The sequence below is a fragment of the Watersipora subatra genome, chromosome 11, assembly GCF_963576615.1.
Source record: "Watersipora subatra chromosome 11, tzWatSuba1.1, whole genome shotgun sequence".
In the NCBI taxonomy this organism is placed as follows: Eukaryota; Metazoa; Bryozoa; class Gymnolaemata; order Cheilostomatida; family Watersiporidae; genus Watersipora; species Watersipora subatra.
The window spans coordinates 20,286,418-20,307,720 of NC_088718.1; the positions used below are offsets into that span (position 1 = coordinate 20,286,418).

General features: G+C 37.0%; 1 protein-coding gene across 2 annotated transcripts; it reads left to right on the top strand.

The window, feature by feature from the left end:
• The first annotated feature begins 3,007 nt into the window (after positions 1–3,007).
• LOC137408221 (uncharacterized) lies at positions 3,008–7,866 on the top strand. Of its 2 annotated transcripts, none has more exons than XM_068094639.1 (6): positions 3,008–3,092; positions 4,136–4,282; positions 4,988–5,152; positions 5,993–6,052; positions 6,334–6,497; positions 7,312–7,866. In XM_068094639.1, exons 2-5 carry the CDS (start codon positions 4,205–4,207, stop codon positions 6,397–6,399), a joined length of 369 nt encoding a protein of 122 aa, XP_067950740.1. In that variant the 5' UTR covers positions 3,008–3,092; positions 4,136–4,204; the 3' UTR covers positions 6,400–6,497; positions 7,312–7,866. The 2 variants fall into 2 exon arrangements, with proteins under 2 accessions (XP_067950740.1, XP_067950741.1); XM_068094640.1 differs by having other exon boundaries at positions 3,036–3,092; positions 4,178–4,282.
• The last annotated feature ends 13,437 nt before the right edge of the window (positions 7,867–21,303 follow it).

Below are 21,303 nucleotides of genomic sequence, written 5' to 3' on the forward strand. Positions count from 1 at the left end.
CTCTGTGTAAAACTGCTAGTAGCTTGACTTCACCAACTTACACGTGGTTTGTGCGTATATTTTTTATATGGCTGTTGAATGCAAGAAATATAAGAATTTCTCAAACTAAAACATGTAGACTATTACAATCAACAAGCAACAGACATATCTTTCAAAATAGGAGGTAGATGCTACCTATTCAGACTTGAGATTGGCAAAAATTGTAGCCGAGCCCTTTCAAGTCAGTACCTGAGCCTGTTTCATACTTTGTATCGAACAGATGTCACAGCAAACATAGTACCGTGTATCAAGCCCTTTGCAAAACCAAGCTGAGTTTCAGTAAAGCGATTAAAACTTGTACATGAAAATGTTTCACCCTCGTACATCGTACAGAACTAACGCAAAGGAGATACCAGATATAGAGAAAAACACTGATTCTGGAAAGTGAGAGAATGACCACTATATAGAGTGAATAGAAGATATGAGCTACGAGATCGTACAACAAAAGCGGATGACAAATTATATTTATGATGATGAGAGAGAGTACGAATAAAAATAGCTTACAGCGCCCAGCTTAACATGAATATATATATATCAAAACATAAAACAATCAAAAAACTTGATAACATAAAACCTACAAAAAGAATGTTTGGATCCTTAATAATTATAAGCAACTTACATGAAATAATAAGCAAATATATAAATAATTATACTCAATGCAGTTGACTATCGCAATGATACAGCAACCACAATATATTTCCTGAATGACCTTCTACTAACTTAATGTAAATTATGTAAATTTACATATACATATATACATGTACTTTACAGCTTGATCTTATGGCATATATACAGCTAGATAAACGACTATGAATATACGGATTCCGAATAATTATAAGCAACTTACATGAATTAATAAGCAAATATATATATATATATATAATTATATTCAATACAGTTGACTATCGCAATGATACAGCAACCACAATATATTTCCCGAATGACCTTCTAATAACTTTACATATACATATATACATGTACTTTACAGCTTGATGCTATGGCATATACAAGGCTAGATATTTAAAAGTGACTATGAATATACGGATTCCGAATGATTATAGGCAACTTACATGAAAGGACAAACAAGCCAGTATGCAATCCAGCTAAATACTGTTAAGATGAAATGATTCAACTCCAGCACCATGGTGACCATTGCACGAGTATATAACTATAGAAACCTACGAGAATACGATTATGAACCCCGGGGTGACTAGATCACAACTGATCGAGGGATAATTGACATTCCTCAAACTGGGACAAATTTGCCAAACGATGGAAAGCCATCCAATAACTGTCGCACAATAAGACTAGCTACTAACTAGCCGCGACGAGACACTGCATTAAGAGACCGCCACACAAAATGTACTCAGTGGAAAAACCAAAAACATGACACAGAGGCGTGTAACCAATGTTATTGAACTGAGATGAGGATCACTGCTGGGAAAAACTGATAAAGACCGAGGGCTACGCACAAAGCAACCAATAAATGGCAGATTATTAGGACGGATTCGGCATGAATTTTTAAGCTAGGGTCTGGCTTCACCTGACGGCTAATATGTGTCAGGGTTTAAAACGATATATGACCAATCAGCAAATATGAAAACCTAGAGCAATTGCTATGCTGCCGGAAATATCAAGTATGGGATTTGTCCAACCATCACAGCTGATGCGATGTGAATGTATGGGACATCAATTGAATTGGGAATTCTCTGGCCATTGTAATGAAGAGCTTAGGAATGAAAACATAAAATTACAACTAAATAATGGATATTATTTATCAACACCACTTAATATAAAAGAGAGTAACTGGCTACAACAAATACTAACAGGTATTCAACGAAGTCAGCAACTCTACAGAGTGTCAAGCACAAGGAGAGGGATATCAACAATATAACAGGAGGCAGCCAGAATTAGGACTGTTGAAACATTGTAGCAGTCAGCATACACCAGATCAGCAACAAATAACATCTGTCAATTTATTTTAGCTTCAATTATATTAAGTTTATATGTTTTTCTGCCCTGTACTTCAGTCTCTTACAGCTAGGAGCCTTAACTGTCAAAAAAAGACTCTCTTTGGCATGTTCTCCATCTGGTGTTGACGCAATTTCTATGATTGATTTCTTCCAATTCTGAAGTTCATAATTTTCAATTGACATTTTCTAATTATCGAATCTTTTAATGTCCTTTGGCGTCTTGCTGCTTGTACGTATTATATGCTTATCCTGTGGTCTGGCTACATTCCCTATCGGTATCTTGTTTTCACAGTATTTCCATACAACAACCTTATCTAGTACTTGAACCAGTAATGATCAATTCAGTTCCCACAAGCTAAGCAAAAGTGTGTAAACTGAATAATATAGTCAAAATAGATTAAAATGACAAAGCACATTCAACACTGATGTCGTGTGTGGATTTGTGTTAGTTTTTAGTTATACATAACGTAAATTCTCCATATCCACCCATGGGTTTTTAAGCAAGAGTTGCATAAATCAGTTATGTAGGCTAAGTGTTTTTTATTTGAGCTTTGTAGAAACATGGTTACTCTACAGTCAATGTGATGGAAATAAATACATAGTCGCAGATTACCTGCTTTTTCCTGTACTATGGTGGTACTTTTCGGTTGTAAACAACAATTGCAAACGAAATGCGCGCTTCAGCGACCAATCCATTGGCCATGACCCTAGCATTAAGCTATTCTAGGCGTAAGGTGCCGGTGCGTATATCGATATATCATTGATATTCGTACGTTATTGGCTAATAGCCTATAAGCTGCCACGATTACTTATGTTTACGGTGAAAATAACTACATGTATGGACGATTGTTTGCATGAGTGTAAGGATATTACGTTATGCGTTAAAGTCTATCAAAACAATTATTTATTGGAAGGGGTCAGGTATAATTGCAGTGGCTCAAAACCTGGTCAGTTTCTGGGTCGTTTTGTAGGGGTGGAGCTTAATCCGGAAATACAAAAGCTTTAAAGTTAGTCGAACCACTGCAAACGTTTAGTTGTTGATAAATCGAGTAGTTATCTATTTGTTTAACAAAATATCACGTAAGCATCTTTTCCAAGCAAATTTTTAATTACAAATATGAGTTCTTTTAGCAAAATAACATAGAGTATTTACATAGCTGTTTATCGTAGTTTTTTCTTGTTAAGAATAAATGGTAACACGCTCACAAAACGGAACAAATCTTCTCAAAAATACACCATTAGTTATTCTGTATTCGTTTATATTTGAAAAATAGTTATATATTTTTTTAATATGAATACACTTTTGTAAAGCGGTATTACATAAAATATTGAAAAGTTACGATTATGTTCTGAACAAAGAAAATGCATATTAAAACGGTTGTCCACTTTGTTACCATTCTGAGAGCCTAAAATGATTCTATTTTAATTCACTGTAAATATTAGTATTAGCATCTCGTTAGGCATTGATTGTAAAAATGAAGGCAACAGAAGACATCAGTTTTTTTATCTTTACTGTATTTGCTGCAAGCACACACTTTTTTAACAACTAACTTTATATTACTACCAAGTCTCAACTGTAGGACATTTTGAAGCAACGACAGTATGTAGCTACCTAAGGAACAACCATTTAATTGTGTATCTCAAATTTTATTTGAACTTGTTACTACAATGGTGCGCTGTCAGTAGCACCGCCAGGCCTAGGCTGTATCTCATCTGTTTGGTTCACAAAAAGTGTAGGAGAGGAGGCAAGGTAAAGCAAGTTTTTGTAGTCTTCTGCAATGCAGGGCAGTTATATTTTTGGACTAGACAGCCTGCCTGTGATCAGTAGTCCTCAGTAGTCAGAGTCGCTTACTGCTTGCAATTTGTCTTAAAAAATTAATTGAAATGCACTGCATATTCATATTGCTTCAAGACCTCAGTGGGTCATCATGTATTCATAACTGACTTTTTGTATTCATCATTTCATCTTCTATATTGACCTACCTACAGGCCTCCCGTGCCTGTAGTCGGCAATCATGTCGGTAGGTTATCGAAGCCTCGATAGCTGAATGACATGATCGCTGACGACAGTCAACTTCTACGAGGAGCCTGAGGGCCTACCAAATATATATTTTTAATTGCAGTGCATTTAAGCATTATGCCGCTCCTTCTTGCCTCATTGTTAGACGAGTCTGAGCAAGCTATCAAAGCCCATGAAATCGAATATGGCAACAAGTTTTACACAAACCATGAGGACGGCATATTCAACAAGCATGAAAGACTTTTTGAAGGTAATCTCATATCCTTAAAGCACTTTTTCTTCACTGCCTAATTTGTGATCTTGCGTTAAAAATGAACATTGTATACCTCGGATATTTTAGTGTAATATTGATGTTGAAGTGTAACCTTGATTGTAAAATGTAGGCCTATGCTTGGTTGTTGTGCAATAGAAGTACATGTCAATAGTAGCTTATATGTTTTTATGCTGCAGTTTGATGGAGCCCTTTTTGGTTTATTTTTGTACCATGTGATCTATGACGTCACAGGCCCTACTTGAAGCAGAGTTGACACAATTTTCATCAGTTCACTAGCAACTCACACTGGATACACACCATCTAAGTCTCAGCAATAAAGGATTACTCTCTATAGACACTCAACTTTTAAGCTTAATTTGACGAAGTGGATATTCGGGTATATACAGACATGCAGTGGATTACGATCAAGCTTATAGTGCAGCCTTGATTAGAAGATATACATGGACTTCAGTGTACAAGCATTGGCATGCAATTGAGATGACATTAAAAATCATTGTATATATTAATAACTACAATCAAGCAAGCAATAAATGTATCAAGCATCATATACATGCAGCAGTTAGTTCCCAATTGAGTGTTAGCAATCAAGTAAGGCTAAAAACCTACAACGTCTTCAGCTAATGAATCTAAAAAATCTGTACCATGTTTCTTAATTTTAAAATTTTATCTGCTCTAATTTAGCAAGGTGAAGATATTTGGAGAGGTAAGAACGTCATCCATGACAGTCAAAGCTATTTATGTATGTATGGCGAAGAAAAAGAGTATGGCGAAGAAAAAGAGTATGGCTGCATGTACGGCCCTGAAAGACAGCAAACCCAGAAGGAAAAGTACAAAGAACAGCGGAGGGTAAGTTACCGGTACACCAAGAATATTTTACTCAGCCTATTATAAGGGATATTTTTGGACAGCAAAACTCGGTCATTGTATGTCCAATATATTTAGACAGGGCTATCCTTCCATGTCTTTGCAAATGCACAGATAGTATAGTATGGATTTTACATAGAGATGATGAATAATATTTATTACTTTTATGGATTTTAAATTGTTTTATTTCTGAAATAGCTATCTTGTAACAAAAGCATGCGTGCACATTTATATTCTTGTAAGCCAAAATCAGAGAATGCAGTAAATCTAAGTCTACACTACTGTGAGGGTTGCGACATGTCTAAGCTGTATTCGATACTTTGCTTTCGGTCTCACAGTACATCAAAGTTCAAAAACATTTTCTCTTCTTTTATTCATCTACACTCTCATAGAAATTTGGTAGAATTGCAAAGAAACACAGACTTGATTGGAATGCTCAGATACCATATCCTTGACCCAATAGCCAGTGAAGTTTACGGCAATCTGTCTCATTTTTCTTGAGAATTTCTCATCGTGAGGCCTCACACATGCGCCAGATAGTATTATATCGCAGTTCACACCTTTGGTTAAACTTGGACGTAATATTTTATTTTACATTGAATATTTCACACCTAAAATTTGCAAAAACAATCATTAAAAGCAAGATAGAATGAAAGCTTATTTTGGAGTTCTGGCAACAAGGCCTTTGTTTGGACTCTTTTGCCAATTTAAATTTAGTTAGATTGTGCCCACAAATATAAATATGCTATACATGTGCATAAATTCATATATGTTGTCACATGGTGTCGATATACATAATTTACGTATTGTTTATATTTTTAGTCACAGAATCCAACAAAGAGACCGCATCCTCAAGACAATACATCTGATAGTAACACGGAGGTACTCACTCACATAACCAGCAATAAAATTTTAGGCAAATCGTGCAATATTAATTATGGTTAAATGTGGAATTTCATTGGTAGGCGAATCTTCAAGCCATTTATAGCCCTAGATTAGTAGCTAGAAAAACGTGAAGTTATAGTAGGATAATGCAGAAGAACCCCTTGTGTAGGCAGGATTAGGTTTCAGAAACAAATTATTTGCTGCCAACTGCGATATTTGTTAAGTTGCCTGTTCACACCCAGCCAAACGTTCAATGCCTCGAGCATTCTGATTTATAGCTCAAGATAAGGAGGAAACGCAGTGCTTGCTCAGGATGGGTAGGAGTAAGAGCAGAGGCTATGTGAGCTTCCATAGATGTGGGGAGCATCTACGAAACGCCACAAACGACAGCATTATAGATGTAACTCAGACACCTGATGTTACTTTCATACCTAACAGTCCGGTGAGTGGTAATATTCAGTAACTCAGTTTTAAAATTAGAACCCTGTTGCATGATGCTTTTGTGTCACTTTAGTGTAAGTGCTCAGTGTCTGAATTGGAGAAAGTTGTGCAGCGATGCTCCCAAGTCTTTGATTCCAGATTTGTAAAGCATATCAAATCGCTGGCATGCGTTTTGCTCCAAATCAAATCACTTAGAAGGGTGACTGCTCAGCTTTCAAATAAAATGAAATTAAAACCATCATCCACTATGTAATTGATGGTTTTAATTTGATTTAATTTACAAACTGGGTAATCCATTTTTATGGTGCTTTAATGCCAATCTCATGATTGGTGATTTGATGTAATGTGCAAATCTCTAATCAGGATTTGGGAGCATCTCTGGAGTTGTTATCAACTCTTTGAGAGATTGATAACAAGGTGCCACAACACCATCCGATTCATAGACTGAGTACTTGGACTAATTTCGCTGTTGTCTTGTACAAGTCAACTCTATGGGCTAAGTCAGTTGAGCAATGTAGGATTGGAGAAGATATATGAAGTCAGGAAATAATTGTGAAATAAAACTACTGTAAAAACAGTAATAAAGTCAGGAACTAGCAAAATCAGATTTGTCCGGTTCTTTGAGATCGCCAAATTACCTTCCAGCTAATCACAATGTCCAATGTAACTTTCCAATCTACTTCATTAAATTAACAAATAGTATTCTTGTCAAAGTCAAAAATTGTCGCAAATAATGCCACTTGAATACTGCATTCACAGTACTTTACAAGTTCAAGGAGATGTAAATACACATGCTATGATTGTTTTTATTTTAGATCAAGGATCTCCAAGAGGAGTTTGCAGGGAGTAAGAAATGGCAGAGCAAAAATGCTTCCTGAGGCTTTCTAATACAAGCAATATTTAGATAGGCATAGAGCAAGGTTGTTCCCCATAGCTGTGGGTGAACTGGCAATGAAGGGAAGTCACGCCAGATGGCATCTGGCGTGCCCTCTACCTCATTGCCAATTCATCTGCAGCTATAGAGAACAAACTTGTTCTAGATAGGAATACTTTTATATGCAAAATCTCGAACTGTTTCAGCTTGTACTGTGCTCAATTTTGAGTGAATATATTGATCAAATTAAAACATACCTACATACATAAAACATTCAGGATTTTCAACACTGATTTTTTTTTTACATAAACCATACTTATATTCACTTATTTTCACATATCTACATGTAGTATATGTAGCCCTTTTCTACTCTGTTATTCTGTTCTCATTTGTGCTTGTTAAAGGCCTTTTATGGCTTTGGTGCTGATGTGGTAGTAATTAAGTTATGTGCAACATTTTCTTTTTATATCAAATAAAGTAAAATTATTAAACTTTACGATTTATCATGATAGATTCGTCCGATAACTAAAACAACCTACTTCCCATCATTGTTCCAGTGGTCCATCACCAGACATTTTGTCATTGCGCATCGACTTTTCAAACAATGTATGTTGTACAACATCAGCAATGCCAATAGACATACATCATGCTGAAGGTTTTGTGTGTGCTGCCCTCTGATTTTCCAGAATTGGCTACATTGTGCTTGTGGAGGTAACGGGAAAGCTGCTAACAATGATGCACAACAATTGCCACATGCATTATTTATATTGGAGCAAGAAAATACATCATCATGCCAACAAAAAGAAAATATTTTTTGCTCAACAAATCAAGAAAATTTTTTTGGTCACACAATGCTGTACATAAATAATAAATATATAAGCAAATTGACAAATGAATACCTACAGAGTGCGGTCATGTTCAAAATCTAAACAAAGTTAGTTGTTGGAGAAGTCGGTGTTTGTAGTAAAGATAAGATAGACTAATGTCTTCTGTTGCCTTTTCACAATCTTTGTCTTACGATACGCTAACATAAATAGTTACACTAAAATGAAATAGAATCTTCTTTAGCTCTCAGAATGGTAGCAAAGTAGACAATTGTTTCAATGTGCATTTTATTTGGTTAGAACATAATCACAAATATTCAATAACTTATATAATACCACGTTACATACACGTAAGTGCAATCATATTACAACGTATGTAAGACATTTTTCATACACACTGTATAAACGAATACAGAATAATTAATGATGTATTTTTGAGAAGATTTTTTTCCGTTTCGTGAGCATGTTACTATTTCGTCTTAACACGACAAAACTACGATAAACAACTATGTGAATACGTTATGCTAGTTTGATGAAAGATCTCATATTTTTAATTAAAGATTTGTCTAAAACGATGTTTATGCTTTATTTTGTTACAAAAAAATAATAAGATTACAGACTCAATTTCTAACCGACTAAACATTGGCACTTGCTTAAAACCTCGTCGCTTAGTGCCGACAAAACATTTGCATTTCCGGATTAAGCTCCACCTCTACAAAACAACCCAGAAACTGACCAGGTTTTGAGCCACTGCAATTATACTTGACCATTGGAAGGCATGATAAATGCATAGACCGAGATAGTGACAGGGCTAACAGCAGATGTTGATTGATAAGCATTACATGCCAACAGTCGCGTATTGAAGAAAACTCGCAAGAGTAGGGTGGGGACAACCCCTAGCTCTAGATCTCTGCGCTTTAACCAACGCTACAACCTGCTGAATCCAACAGGAGGGAGCTGAAACCAACTCATTTATGCTCTGCTGAACCCAACAGAGTGCGCTGAACCTAACGCTGCTGACTGTACAACCTGCTGAAACCAACAGGAGGGAGCTGAACCCAACTCGCTTCCGTTCTGCTGAAACCAACAGAGTGCGCTGAAACCAACGCCGTAACCTGTTGAAACCAACAGGAGAGAACACAACTCTTGTAAGGATAATTATTTAATTATCCTATTTATTTGTAGTCATTTTTTGTGAGCTTGCTGTTAGTGCCGATTATAAACGATATTTCTCAAACAATAACGACTTTATTATAGTAATACTAATCATGCATCCAATTCAAGAGTCACACCCAAGCTGAACTGCCTAAAAATTAGTGGCAGTATTTATATTACATAAGCGATTGGCCTAGAGATTGACGGTTATCGTTCAAACCGACCAATCATATCGTCTTGCTGACTGCCGAGTTTCTAAGAATTTTCACATACAGAACAATAAAAAATTATCCCTAGACAATGAGCCATTATAGCATAACAATCTAAACACTAACAAAAAGCCCAGGAAATTCTACATATACTGGGTAGCGAACAGTAAGTGTAAAAAAACATTAAGCCATATTTCGATAACGAAAAGGGCTAATTACAAAATCTTATCTCGAGAAAACGTAGAACAAAAACGGAAACAATATTGTTTAAGTAATCTTAAACCACTAACAATTAATTATAACAGAAACTTAGAATATTTTGACATGTAACCATGAACATAAAAAATGTCTTCCAATGAGTGAACGGTAAGAAATAAATTATAGAAGATTGTTCACTGCGTAAAAGCCTTAATAAATGGCGTCTGTTATCTTTTCTAGGTCATTCACTATCCCAGAAGTCTCTTCTCTATATATATATTGGCTACGTCACCTTTTCCCTTTGATCAGTTCACCATGTTTTTCTGCGCCGGGTGTCCAGAGCGCCTTGATGAGCCTGACGTCCATGGGACCGATAGCATCCAAATAAGACAACTCTTCGGAGTTATTCCTCCACGGTCTTTTTCATGGCCACCACTCCTTTCATAGAGTTTGTTGTTTAGAATATCTCGCTTTATTTTTACGTTTACAACACTATCCTCCCCTAAAACTTCATTCTGTCCCAGAATGGCATTACTTCTATGGCAGACATCTAAGCGGTAGTCCGGTAGGTGCTGACATAAATTAGTAGGATGGGTTGGCGGAATAGTGTGATCCCCCAGCTTAGATATCTCTGTGTGATCCTGGAGCAGAGGGACGGGTTGCTCCATCACCTCTGAATCAGGAGGGCGATCCGTTGGCTTAGGCAGTTTTTTTCTGCATATTCTGGTGGTGCTTAGTCTAATATCACTTTCATATTGAATAGGGTTTCCCCCCTTGCACTCCATTTTAAATTTCTGGTTTGTCAGATACTTGCTGATGGTGCAGAGATTAGCATCTCTTGGTTTAAGTTTAGTACTGCATCCTTTCTCCGTGAAGAATGATTTCAATGAAGCTTTGGTTCCGACAGAAAAGGTGGTGGGTTCATCTTTCATATCATCTTGGATTCTCCACTTTTGTAGATAGAGCCTTGTACCTCCTTTATACAAATTGTGCGGCTTTAACTCCTCTACTGGCTTTTCAACCTCAACTTTCTGTATCGGCCCCAGCCGATATGCTAGCTGATTAATAAGCGGTCTATCTTTCATAACCGAGACTTAATGTTTTACTACTTGGTGGCCACCAACATCACCTTTGCTGGAGCTGAACATTTTCTGATGCTTTATCAGCGGTGTGTTGACTTGCTTTGGTTCCATTTCTGGCAGAGATTGCGTCCAACTGGGTAAATGTTCATTGAAGTGTTTGGGGCATTTAGTTCTATTGCAGTCCTTCTGAAACTGTTCTTGTCTTTCCACAGGCATACAGATGGCTACCTTTCTTCCAGAAGGTAGATGAATAAGTTTATTGCTTGTGTTCATCACACGAATATTGACCTCTTGCTCTGTAGGTTCACACAGCGATGTGACAACCTTCAAGCCCAAAACCTTGTGTAAAGTTTTAATGCAAGCTGGCCCTGGCGTCCACTTTCGACTAAGCCTCGCCAACAATAAGCATTCAGTATTTGGCGAAACAACTATGTTCCTTTTGACCTGCACATTCACCGAAAGGGGTTCTCCGTCCTCGGCGCAGCAGGCAACTTCAGTGCCCTTACAACGTAGCTGCGAATGACGGAAATCCATCTGACATTCTTGATCCTCCAAGAAGTCTAACCCTAGCAGAATGTGATTGTCCACATCAGATACTACAAACTGATGTTGCAGTTGTATCGGTCCCAGTCGAAATTTTAAATTCGTCATGCCTTCAAGCAAAATCTGCTGCCCATTTGCCAATATCCCGCTACCTCGCACAGGTAACAACTTCGAGTAACATGAGCTAAGCAATGTCTCCAGCAATTTCTTCGGAAGTACGGACTTTGTACAACCACTGTCAAGTAACATGACAAATCTTTGTTGGTGAATCCGTACAGGAATGTAGTATGCACTGGTGAGCCAACATGCCTGTATCCTAAGTTTGCCCACATCACAAAGTTCAGGCAGTACGAGCATTAGTTTGCCTGAACTTGGTCGTTTCCCGATGGCTTTGGCTTATCACAGTAACGAGCAACGTGGCCTCTGCCATTGCAGTTGTAGCATCGAACTTCTCTCTGAGGCTGTTGGCTTCTCATTGTCGTCGATGTTAGCTGTGTCATCATTGCTTGCTGTGATGCCGCCATTTGCTTTTGCGTGTCCAACATCTGCTGCATAAACTTACTCTGCATTTCTGCAAAATGTTTGAGCAAAGCTGTTTGACTCATTTGCATTTGCTCTGTCAGTTCTTATTTTAATTGTTGGACATCTTCTAGCTCTACTCGGTGGACATTTGTATCATATTCTACCATATCCTGATACTTCTGATTAGTTTCTACAGCATCAGTCATGGTGCTGGGAGGAGATAAGCGTAGTGTCCAGGCCAGCTGTGAATTAGGCCGAATTGCTGCAATCAACTCACGCTTGGCTTGCTGGTCATGCTGATAGCTATCTAGCTCGAGGTAAACCTTTTGAACTAACTTCTGTACCTTTTCAGCATAATGATATATGTTGTCCTTTGGCTTTAATTTCATAGATTTTAATATGGCGCTAGCTGTGTCTGTCCTGAGCCCATATTGTGCCTTAAGTTCTTGGCAAACTTCTTCATAGGTATTGCCACCAACACCTCTGGTAGCTGGGCCTTTCAATGCCAATGTTAACCGTAGCCTACATTCTTCTTCACTCCACTGATTATGTTTTGCCACTGCTTCAAAACAATGCAAAAACTCTTCCACATCACTTGTGCCATCAAATGAAAGAGCAGGAATAGGCAGCATGGCTACTTTTGCAGGTATGTGCCCTCTTTCCATCATATTAGTGCATAAATCATATGGGCCGTCCTTACTTTTACTCTTGCGCACCATGTTTGAATTTAAAAGGGTTTGAGAGAATTGCTTCACTATTATCCCACTGCTGCCACCAGTGAAGAAAACTCGCAAGAGTAGGGTGGGGACAACCAACGCTTTAACCAACGCTACAACCTGCTGAATCCAACAGGAGGGAGCTGAAACCAACTCATTTATGCTCTGCTGAACCCAACAGAGTGCGCTGAACCCAACGCTGCTGACTGTACAACCTGCTGAAACCAACAGGAGGGAGCTGAACCCAACTCGCTTCCGTTCTGCTGAAACCAACAGAGTGCGCTGAAACCAACGCCGTAACCTGTTGAAACCAACAGGAGAGAACACAACTCTTGTAAGGATAATTATTTAATTATCCTATTTATTTGTAGTCATTTTGTGTGAGCTTGCTGTTAGTGCCGATTATAAACGATATTTCTCCAACAATAACGACTTTATTATAGTAATACTAATCATGCATCCAATTCAAGAGTCACACCCAAGCTGAACTGCCTAAAAATTAGTGGCAGTATTTATATTACATAAGCGATTGGCCTAGAGATTGACGGTTATCGTTCAAACCGACCAATCATATCGTCTTGCTGACTGCCGAGTTTCTAAGAATTTTCACATACAGAACAATAAAAAATTATCCCTAGACAATGAGCCATTATAGCATAACAATAAAAACACTAACAAAAAGCCCAGGAAATTCTACATATACTGGGTAGCGAACAGTAAGTGTAAAAAAACATTAAGACATATTTCGATAACGAAAAGGGCTAATTACAAAATCTTATCTCGAGAAAACGTAGAACAAAAACGGAAACAATATTGTTTAAGTAATCTTAAACCACTAACAATTAATTATAACAGAAACTTAGAATATTTTGACATGTAACCATGAACATAAAAAATGTCTTCCAATGAGTGAACGGTAAGAAATAAATTATAGAAGATTGTTCACTGCGTAAAAGCCTTAATAAATGGCGTCTGTTATCTTTTCTAGGTCAACCACTATCCCAGAAGTCTCTTCTCTATATATATATATATTGGCTACGTCACCTTTTCCCTTTGATCAGTTCACCATGTTTTTCTGCGCCGGGTGTCCAGGGCGCCTTGATGAGCCTGACGTCCATGGGACCGATAGCATCCAAATAAGACAACTCTTCGGAGTTATTCCTCCACGGTCTTTTTCATGGCCACCACTCCTTTCATAGAGTTTGTTCTTTAGAATATCTCGCTTTATTTTTACGTTTACAACAGCATTGACACCAGTAGACAGGATGAATGGTTTTGCTCTATGTAAGCCCATGAGGTTTAGACCTGCCATGAAATTGCCTCTATACTTTTACGTGTGCTTTTAGAAGAACAACGTGATGCAAAATTATTTTGCACCCAATCATACATCACTGTTGAATCTGCCAGTTTATTTTAGTTTCAATTATGTTCAGTTTATGTTTTTCTCAGCCCTGTGGCCTGCACTTCATACAGCTAGGAGCCTTGACTGTCAAAATAAAGAGTCGGTGGACCTGTTGATCTTGTAGATGTCTCCATTGGAGTGTGCGATGATGTTGATGATGAGTGATGAGGTACTCAGGTTGTTTGATTAGTGCAGGTGTTAGAGTGTTTGACTACTAAACTGAGTGTCACAAGTGTGAATCCGGTATGAAGCAATATTTTATCCCAACTTCTAACTGTGACTTCAGATAGATGGACATACACACTTTCATTATAACACAAGCTAGTGGTACCTCGGCAGTCTAGTTTGGTTTGAGAGCATGACAGGAGTGTCAAATAAAAGGGCAGATAATAAGCATATGCACAATAGTTCTAACACATGGAAGGCAATTGGGTTACGCAGTAATTGGTGGGTTGGTCTTGCGGGCTGACAATCACGAGTTCAAATCATTTATGCTGCATTATTTTTTATAGGTCTTATAACCAATATAAATATGTTGACCCCAACATTTGGTGGGATATCAATATCTATTAAGCCCGGTTCCAATATATGCCGCAAAGCACCGGCAACAGCACCGGCAACAGCACTGCAGGCTATCAGAGATGAATTGTGAACCTACACGCCGGGTACCGCCGGTAGTTGCCGGCAGTCAACGCAAGAGTTTAGAGCTATTCAAATTTTGCGAGAGCCGCAGGCAAAACCTTCTCAAAGTGCACTGTACAGGTAAAGGTCAGCATTATCGAAACAGCATAGCGAGCGAACATTCTTTATTCGGTTATTAGCGATGCAGCTTTATGTGAACAGAAGCCACCGGAGCCTAGCGTCGCAAACGATTTGCTGCACATTATTACCGCCGGAGTCTCGCAGCCGATATGGGAAGCAGGCTTTAGGAGCACATGCTTTCTGCAGGCTCGTAATGTAAACATTATTTTAAAGCTAGTTGATTTTCTAAGTTTTGGCAAAGATAAGCAGGTAACAATAGCAAAGCAAATACTTATTAACCAGAGCATATAATAGAGGTGAGTGCTTACAATACGGGCTGTTCTTGCTACTCAACAAGGGTTTCTATATACATGAAGCATCATCAAATTTATCAACAACAATGTGACTGATGGGTATTACTTGTAATATTTACTATAATAAGAACCATGTCTGTCTGTATAAAAGCGCAGGGTTACATTTGAAAAAAGATTATATCACGCAGGATATGAACTCGCAGCGTTCTGCATCAATACCATGTGTGCTTCTTGTTTACCTTCCAGTAGTTTAGAATTATTGAGTATAGATGGTAGAGTAATTGTTTGTATTTTATTGGCACACATGATGATCTCTTATAGCTTACTAGACTGCCAGAGCCCTAGTTATTAATAAGGTAACAAGTTAGTCGGTGTGATCTCCTCCTGAATCCAAGTGACTAACTCTGGAGCTCATTGGTAAGATCTGTTGACTAGGTTTCCAGAATTATTCAATACATTGAAATTGGTAGCTATTCAAATTGATATTGAAATTCAATCATTTTGGTAAACATCTAATATTTAAAGGAACATATGGCAGTTTATGAATTTCTGCATGTGAACCGCAGCTGAACATGACAAGGTCGAATGTATGAACACATGCCAGACACAGTAGGAGAATAGTTGGGTCACCACATTTTTCTTGTAGCGGTGAATGAAAACCAGCTGTTAGTAACTAAAACAGTAGAAATAATTTTATGTCACTTTGGGTTTTCCTATCAATTAATAGTATTCAAGCACTGACTCATTGCAACAGGCTCTAGCCGTGCCCTTTTTGAGGCTAGCAAAACATTAATAACTAAATAAGTAACGTTTTTGTTTTTATAACGATACAGCATCCTGATGGAGTCATCTACTCCTTTTATAAAGAAATTTCAAGGTGAGTGTATGAAATCATAAAGTGCACCTAGTTACCATTTTATTTTTAGTTATAATATTTATATCATCTCCAGTAACTGTTACCGTTTGTGTCCATTCACTAATTCTGGTACTCTCTGGAGCCAGAGGTTTTAGCTAATAGCTAAATACTATACCGTCTTATGGTATATTTTATTTTGTTATATTTCTTGTGCATGCTGTATTATTGTTTTATCAGATAAATTATGTATAAAGTTTTCACCATATTCTTGAATATTAATGTAAGTCATTTTACTTATTTATTTCATTCATTTTATTTATATTAAAGTCTCAGCTCAGAGTATGTTGAACAGTTAAATCCTGATAAATTGTAGTTACATGGTAATCTATAAATATGCTGAATTTCTGACGCCAGAGCAAAGAGGGGCAGTGGGAATACTCCTCATGCATTACTCTCACATGGTATGGAAAAACTCAGTCTAAGTGTAGGGCCATGCAAGCTGCTCACAGGTTTAAATACTTGCCTTCCTTTATAAAGCCGCTGACAGTTACCCTATCAGCTGCTACACCTAGTCTGATGTCAAGGTCAAAGATTAAACATAATATTTTTTTATGTAATTCAAAATTCTTTACAGCAGTCAGCATGCAAAGATCCTGGTCAGCTGTGTGATGTCGGCAGCAGTTCAGCTCTAACCTGAGTCATTGTTAATAACTTATGCTGACCCAGTGACTCTTTTTTAGTTGATTAGCAACCCATTCGTATGTTTGAATAGCAAAATTGTTCAGCCTGTTCAGCTATTGATAGCCTGTTTTCTTTACCCGAGCTATTGAGGGTCTAAATATCTAGTAGTCAGGTGCTGATGATGTATAGAGCAAATCTTGGCTAACATTTGAACAAGCAAATACCATGTCAAAGTTATACTGCAACATATAGACAAGAGAGTGAGAGATGTAGTAAGAACTTCAACAACACAGTTTAATGGTAGACTTATAGTTGAGGTAAATAATATATTACTTACTCTTTATTCATAGGAATATATGAAAAAACTGAGCTAGTAATAATATTAGTCACTTTTCTTACATGCATAGAGTTCACTTTTATTATGTTCTACAATCCTTTATATACAGTAGTTCTGTTAAATAAGGAACATTCCAGAAGGAAAGTCATGTGATCAATAAATATTATCATTATATAACTCTGTTGGCTCTTTTATACTACAGTTGAATTGTGAAACCACGCCATGAATATTTACAGTGTGTTTAAATCCTATATTTACATACCAAGATACATACCAAGATAATCTATAAAAACACTAAAATTAATACTACTTGTTTATGTGTATAATACAAAAACAATATATTGTTTTAAGACAGTTTCCGGTATTGGCAATAATATGTTATTACATAATTGTTGCAGATGTGCAGATCATGTACAATGATATATGATCATTAAAGATGTGTGTATCATGGGTATAAATGTATTTTTATAATATATTTTGGATGTTGGAGTCGTTAACATTGAATATTTCACAAAGAATATTTCCATATTTACTATTTACAATTTTTAATATCACCACACGCTCTCAGTATGGAGTGCCTTGGAACGGGAGGATTCTCCAATGAACTAGTAATGAGAGTGCCATCAGTGCTGTTTGATGACACCGATGATTCATCTTTCACTTTTTCTAAAAAAAATGATTGGATTTATTTGTGCTTTCAAGCTACATTACTTATGTTTTCTGGTGAAAGTGAAAGCAGAGGAAAGTCTGGAGGTAAATAATGAAAGTGTTCATAAAAGTAAAAACTAATAAACATGCAAAACTTCAGATTATTTTTTTTGCTGATGGTTACATCATTTCCATCTTTTCCATACACACCTCGGCCTTTCATCTCCTCACTACCATGTGTATTCTCAGCATATTGCATATCTATTGCAAGGTCATCACAGCTTTTTACTTGAGCCTGCGTGGTTTCAGATTCAGAAACTTTCTGGGTATTACCTGCTTTGTCCCTCATTGCATAAGCATCGGCACTTGCTGTGCATGAGCTGTTAGACTCTGCCTGATTAGTGTCGCTAGCTTTCACAACAGAGTCAGTATTATCCCTAGAAGTGAGAACGTTTGATGGTGAGCTCCCCTCTGCATAATTTGATGAGGTTAACTGAGGAATAGCTACATCCCTAGCTAGGCTAGAAAAATCTTCAGAGGCTATAGTATCAGAATTGTCTAGAGTAACCCCTCCATTTATATCATCCTGATCATGACATCCTTGGACACTCCTGGCTGTTTGGATGTCAACATCCCCCTCCTCTAACTGGTAAATAGCAAACGGATCTGAGAAAGACCGAGTAATGTCTAACTCATCAGAATCAACAGATGACAGCGCATGTGGTGTAGACTCGACTGCTTCAATCTGTATTTTTCCTCGATTTTCAACAGTGTGAGGAGGTGATTCACTGAGATTAACCGCCACCTGAAACGAATTGGCAATACACACTGTCAGCAACAGTCAAATTTCATGCTTGAGATATTTCTTGGCGATCTTATTCCTCTTGCTATGACTACACACAGTGAGCACTGAAGAGAGTACTGGTCAATGAGTGTCAGGTTCATAACTTCCGACTTTTTAGGAAAAAAAACAAACTGCTATCACTTCTAGGGCGCTTTCAGATTCCCTACACGTTGTGGGTATGTGTACATGTATATGGCACATGGGTGGCATTTTATTCCAATTGAATACTCCTTACGACTGCAGAAAAAATATGGTAGTTTTTTCACTTGATTAAGGTACAAAATGTTACGTTACAACCAAGTTGCGTAGCCTCATCAGCATGTGGAATGCATTTCTCTCTACGGCCAATTATTGAAAAATATAGCTCAAGATATTCATCAATAGTTTAATGTTTATAGGCTATGCTAACTGCTCTGGTGTAACATCAGGGCAAGCCAGGACTTTCTTTTCAAACAAAGCCTCCACATCAAGCATCTTAATAGGTAAATTTCAGTAGTTTGAACATTCTATTTTGTGCTGCATTTAGTTCGATTTAGATGAATTTTTGTTAGCTGTGAAACAAAAAGCTCTCACAACTATGATATGTAGCATTTGTTAGACTCAATGGAGGCTTCACATTAAAGGTTCATGTCAAGTTTTTAAAGATTTTATTACAATGTGAGGATACTGTTCTATCTTAAGATTTCATTTACTGTCTCAAGTGATCTGACTGTCAGGATGTTTAAAGATATTTAAAGGCGAAAAAACTTGATCGCAGTTCAAATGCTCAGAAAGAAAAACCGCACCCAGATTTCCTCAAAATGGCATTAATAGTCGTGCATATTTTTTATATGTGATATGTATACGCTCACACCAGCATTGGGTAATCATACGTTCACACCAGCATTGGGTACTCATATGTTTACACAGCATTTAGAGGAAAACAATGGGACAAATTCTAACCAAAATATCTTTAAATCATTTGAAATATCTATAGCAGTGTACGTATCTGGGACTATACTTGAAGTTTTATTTAAACAATCCTGAGCAAATACAAAATAAAACATATGTCACTATATATAGAGATGTGTAACACTGCAGATTGAATGAACAGCCAATGTCACAACGAGAGGGACAAACATGAAGTGCGACTATTGACGTCATTTTTGAAAAAGTGATTTTCTTCTGAGCATTTTAAATGCGATCAAATTTATCAGGTTATGTTAATTTTAATCTTGAAACATCCTGGCAGTCAGATCACCTAAAACGGTACAGAGAATCTCAAATGATAAAAGATATCTAGACTTTCTAATAAAATATTTTGAAATATGATGCTAGTAAGCGATCAATGAAAATAATCTAGACTTGCACACTACGCTTACTGCTTCTAGTGAGCTGCTCTTCCTTGTGTTAGTCTAGCAAAACATTATCGAATTAATTGTTACATGATATACCTTACCCGCCTTAGCTTATTATGGCATAGACTTATTATGGCAATAACTTACTTAACAAGTTGTATACCATTACTGTTAACAAACTGTAGATTTCACCTTAGTTGGTGGTCTTTAATACTTCTGAAAAACTCAGATTTTGCCCCCAAGTGAACAATAGTCTAGAGACACCTCATTTAATACTCTAACATAGAATTCAATTCTTTTTTAAAAATTACAGATAAATAATTTATAGATAGGCTAACTTTCAATATTATTTGCGTTCAACAAAGTTTACATAAGTTGGTAAAGCACAATGTTCAAATACTATTTGACTAAGAAAAATGTAACTAGCAGTTGTGACAGAGCTAAAACATAAGTTAATCATGTAAAATGTATCAAATAGTTTGTAGCTCTGAAAGTTTCAAGTTAATTACAAAAGATACATGAACGCTACGTTTTTTGCGGCGTTAAGAAGAAAAGCAAGAAATGACAGCCACTGACTTACATTTAAAAAATGTGTCAAAATGTGTAAGAGTTGAGGCTGTTGTGGCTAGACACACGAAATAACGCGTCACATTGACAAATAAATGGACGAGTGCGAATTAGCCTTTACCAGGCGAAGGCCATGACATTCTTGTTAGATTTTTTATTATCATTAGTTGTTATTATTAGCGTTTTTAAGGAAATTTTGTTGTGTAAGTTTTACTGTTGGTTTGGAAAGAGAATAAATTGATTGGTTAAAAAAGGTCAGACTTTACAGAATCCAGCTAGTTTTTTTCTGCCTTAACAACAACAACTTAAAAGCATACTATATAAAACATGTAATATAATTATTAGGTTAACAAAACTGTGTTTTGCCAAATAAACAACGACATTGATTCAAATTGTCTTTGTAATTTATTCAAATATCCATTCGCATCTTACTGACACTTAACAATGACTGAACAATGCGTGCAGAGTTATTGAAATTAATAATAAATGCCTGTTCAATAAATCAATAAAGGTCAGTATTACCTGAGGTATTGAAGAAACGGAATTGTTATCCATTTCAGTAGGAAGTGTTTGCACAGAACTATCACCATTAGTGCCACTGCTATACCGTTCTAGATCTCCGCAGGCAGAAAAAGTAGATTAAGGCCGGTCATACGGAGCAAGTTAAGGCCTGTCATACAGAGTAAGTTAAAGCCTGTCATACGGAGTAAGTTAAGGCCTGTCATACGGAGCAAGTTAAGGGCTGTCATACAGAGTAAGTTAAAGCCTGTCATACAGAGTAAGTTAAAGCCTGTCATACAGAGTAAGTTAAGGCCGGTCATACAGAGTGAGTTAAAGCCTGTCATACGGTGTAAGTTAAGGCCTGTCATACGGAGCAAGTTAAGGGCTGTCATACAGAGTAAGTTAAAGCCTGTCATACAAAGTAAGTTAAAGCCTGTCATACAGAGTAAGTTAAGG

Bases quoted from the DNA above. Each gene is read 5' to 3' on its own strand.
- LOC137408221 (XM_068094639.1), top strand. From the start codon at position 4,205: ATGAAATCGAATATGGCAACAAGTTTTACACAAACCATGAGGACGGCA. The intron at 4,283-4,987 runs GTAATCTCATAT...GCTCTAATTTAG, and splicing joins GCATGAAAGACTTTTTGAAG to CAAGGTGAAGATATTTGGAG. The intron at 5,153-5,992 runs GTAAGTTACCGG...TTATATTTTTAG, and splicing joins AGTACAAAGAACAGCGGAGG to TCACAGAATCCAACAAAGAG.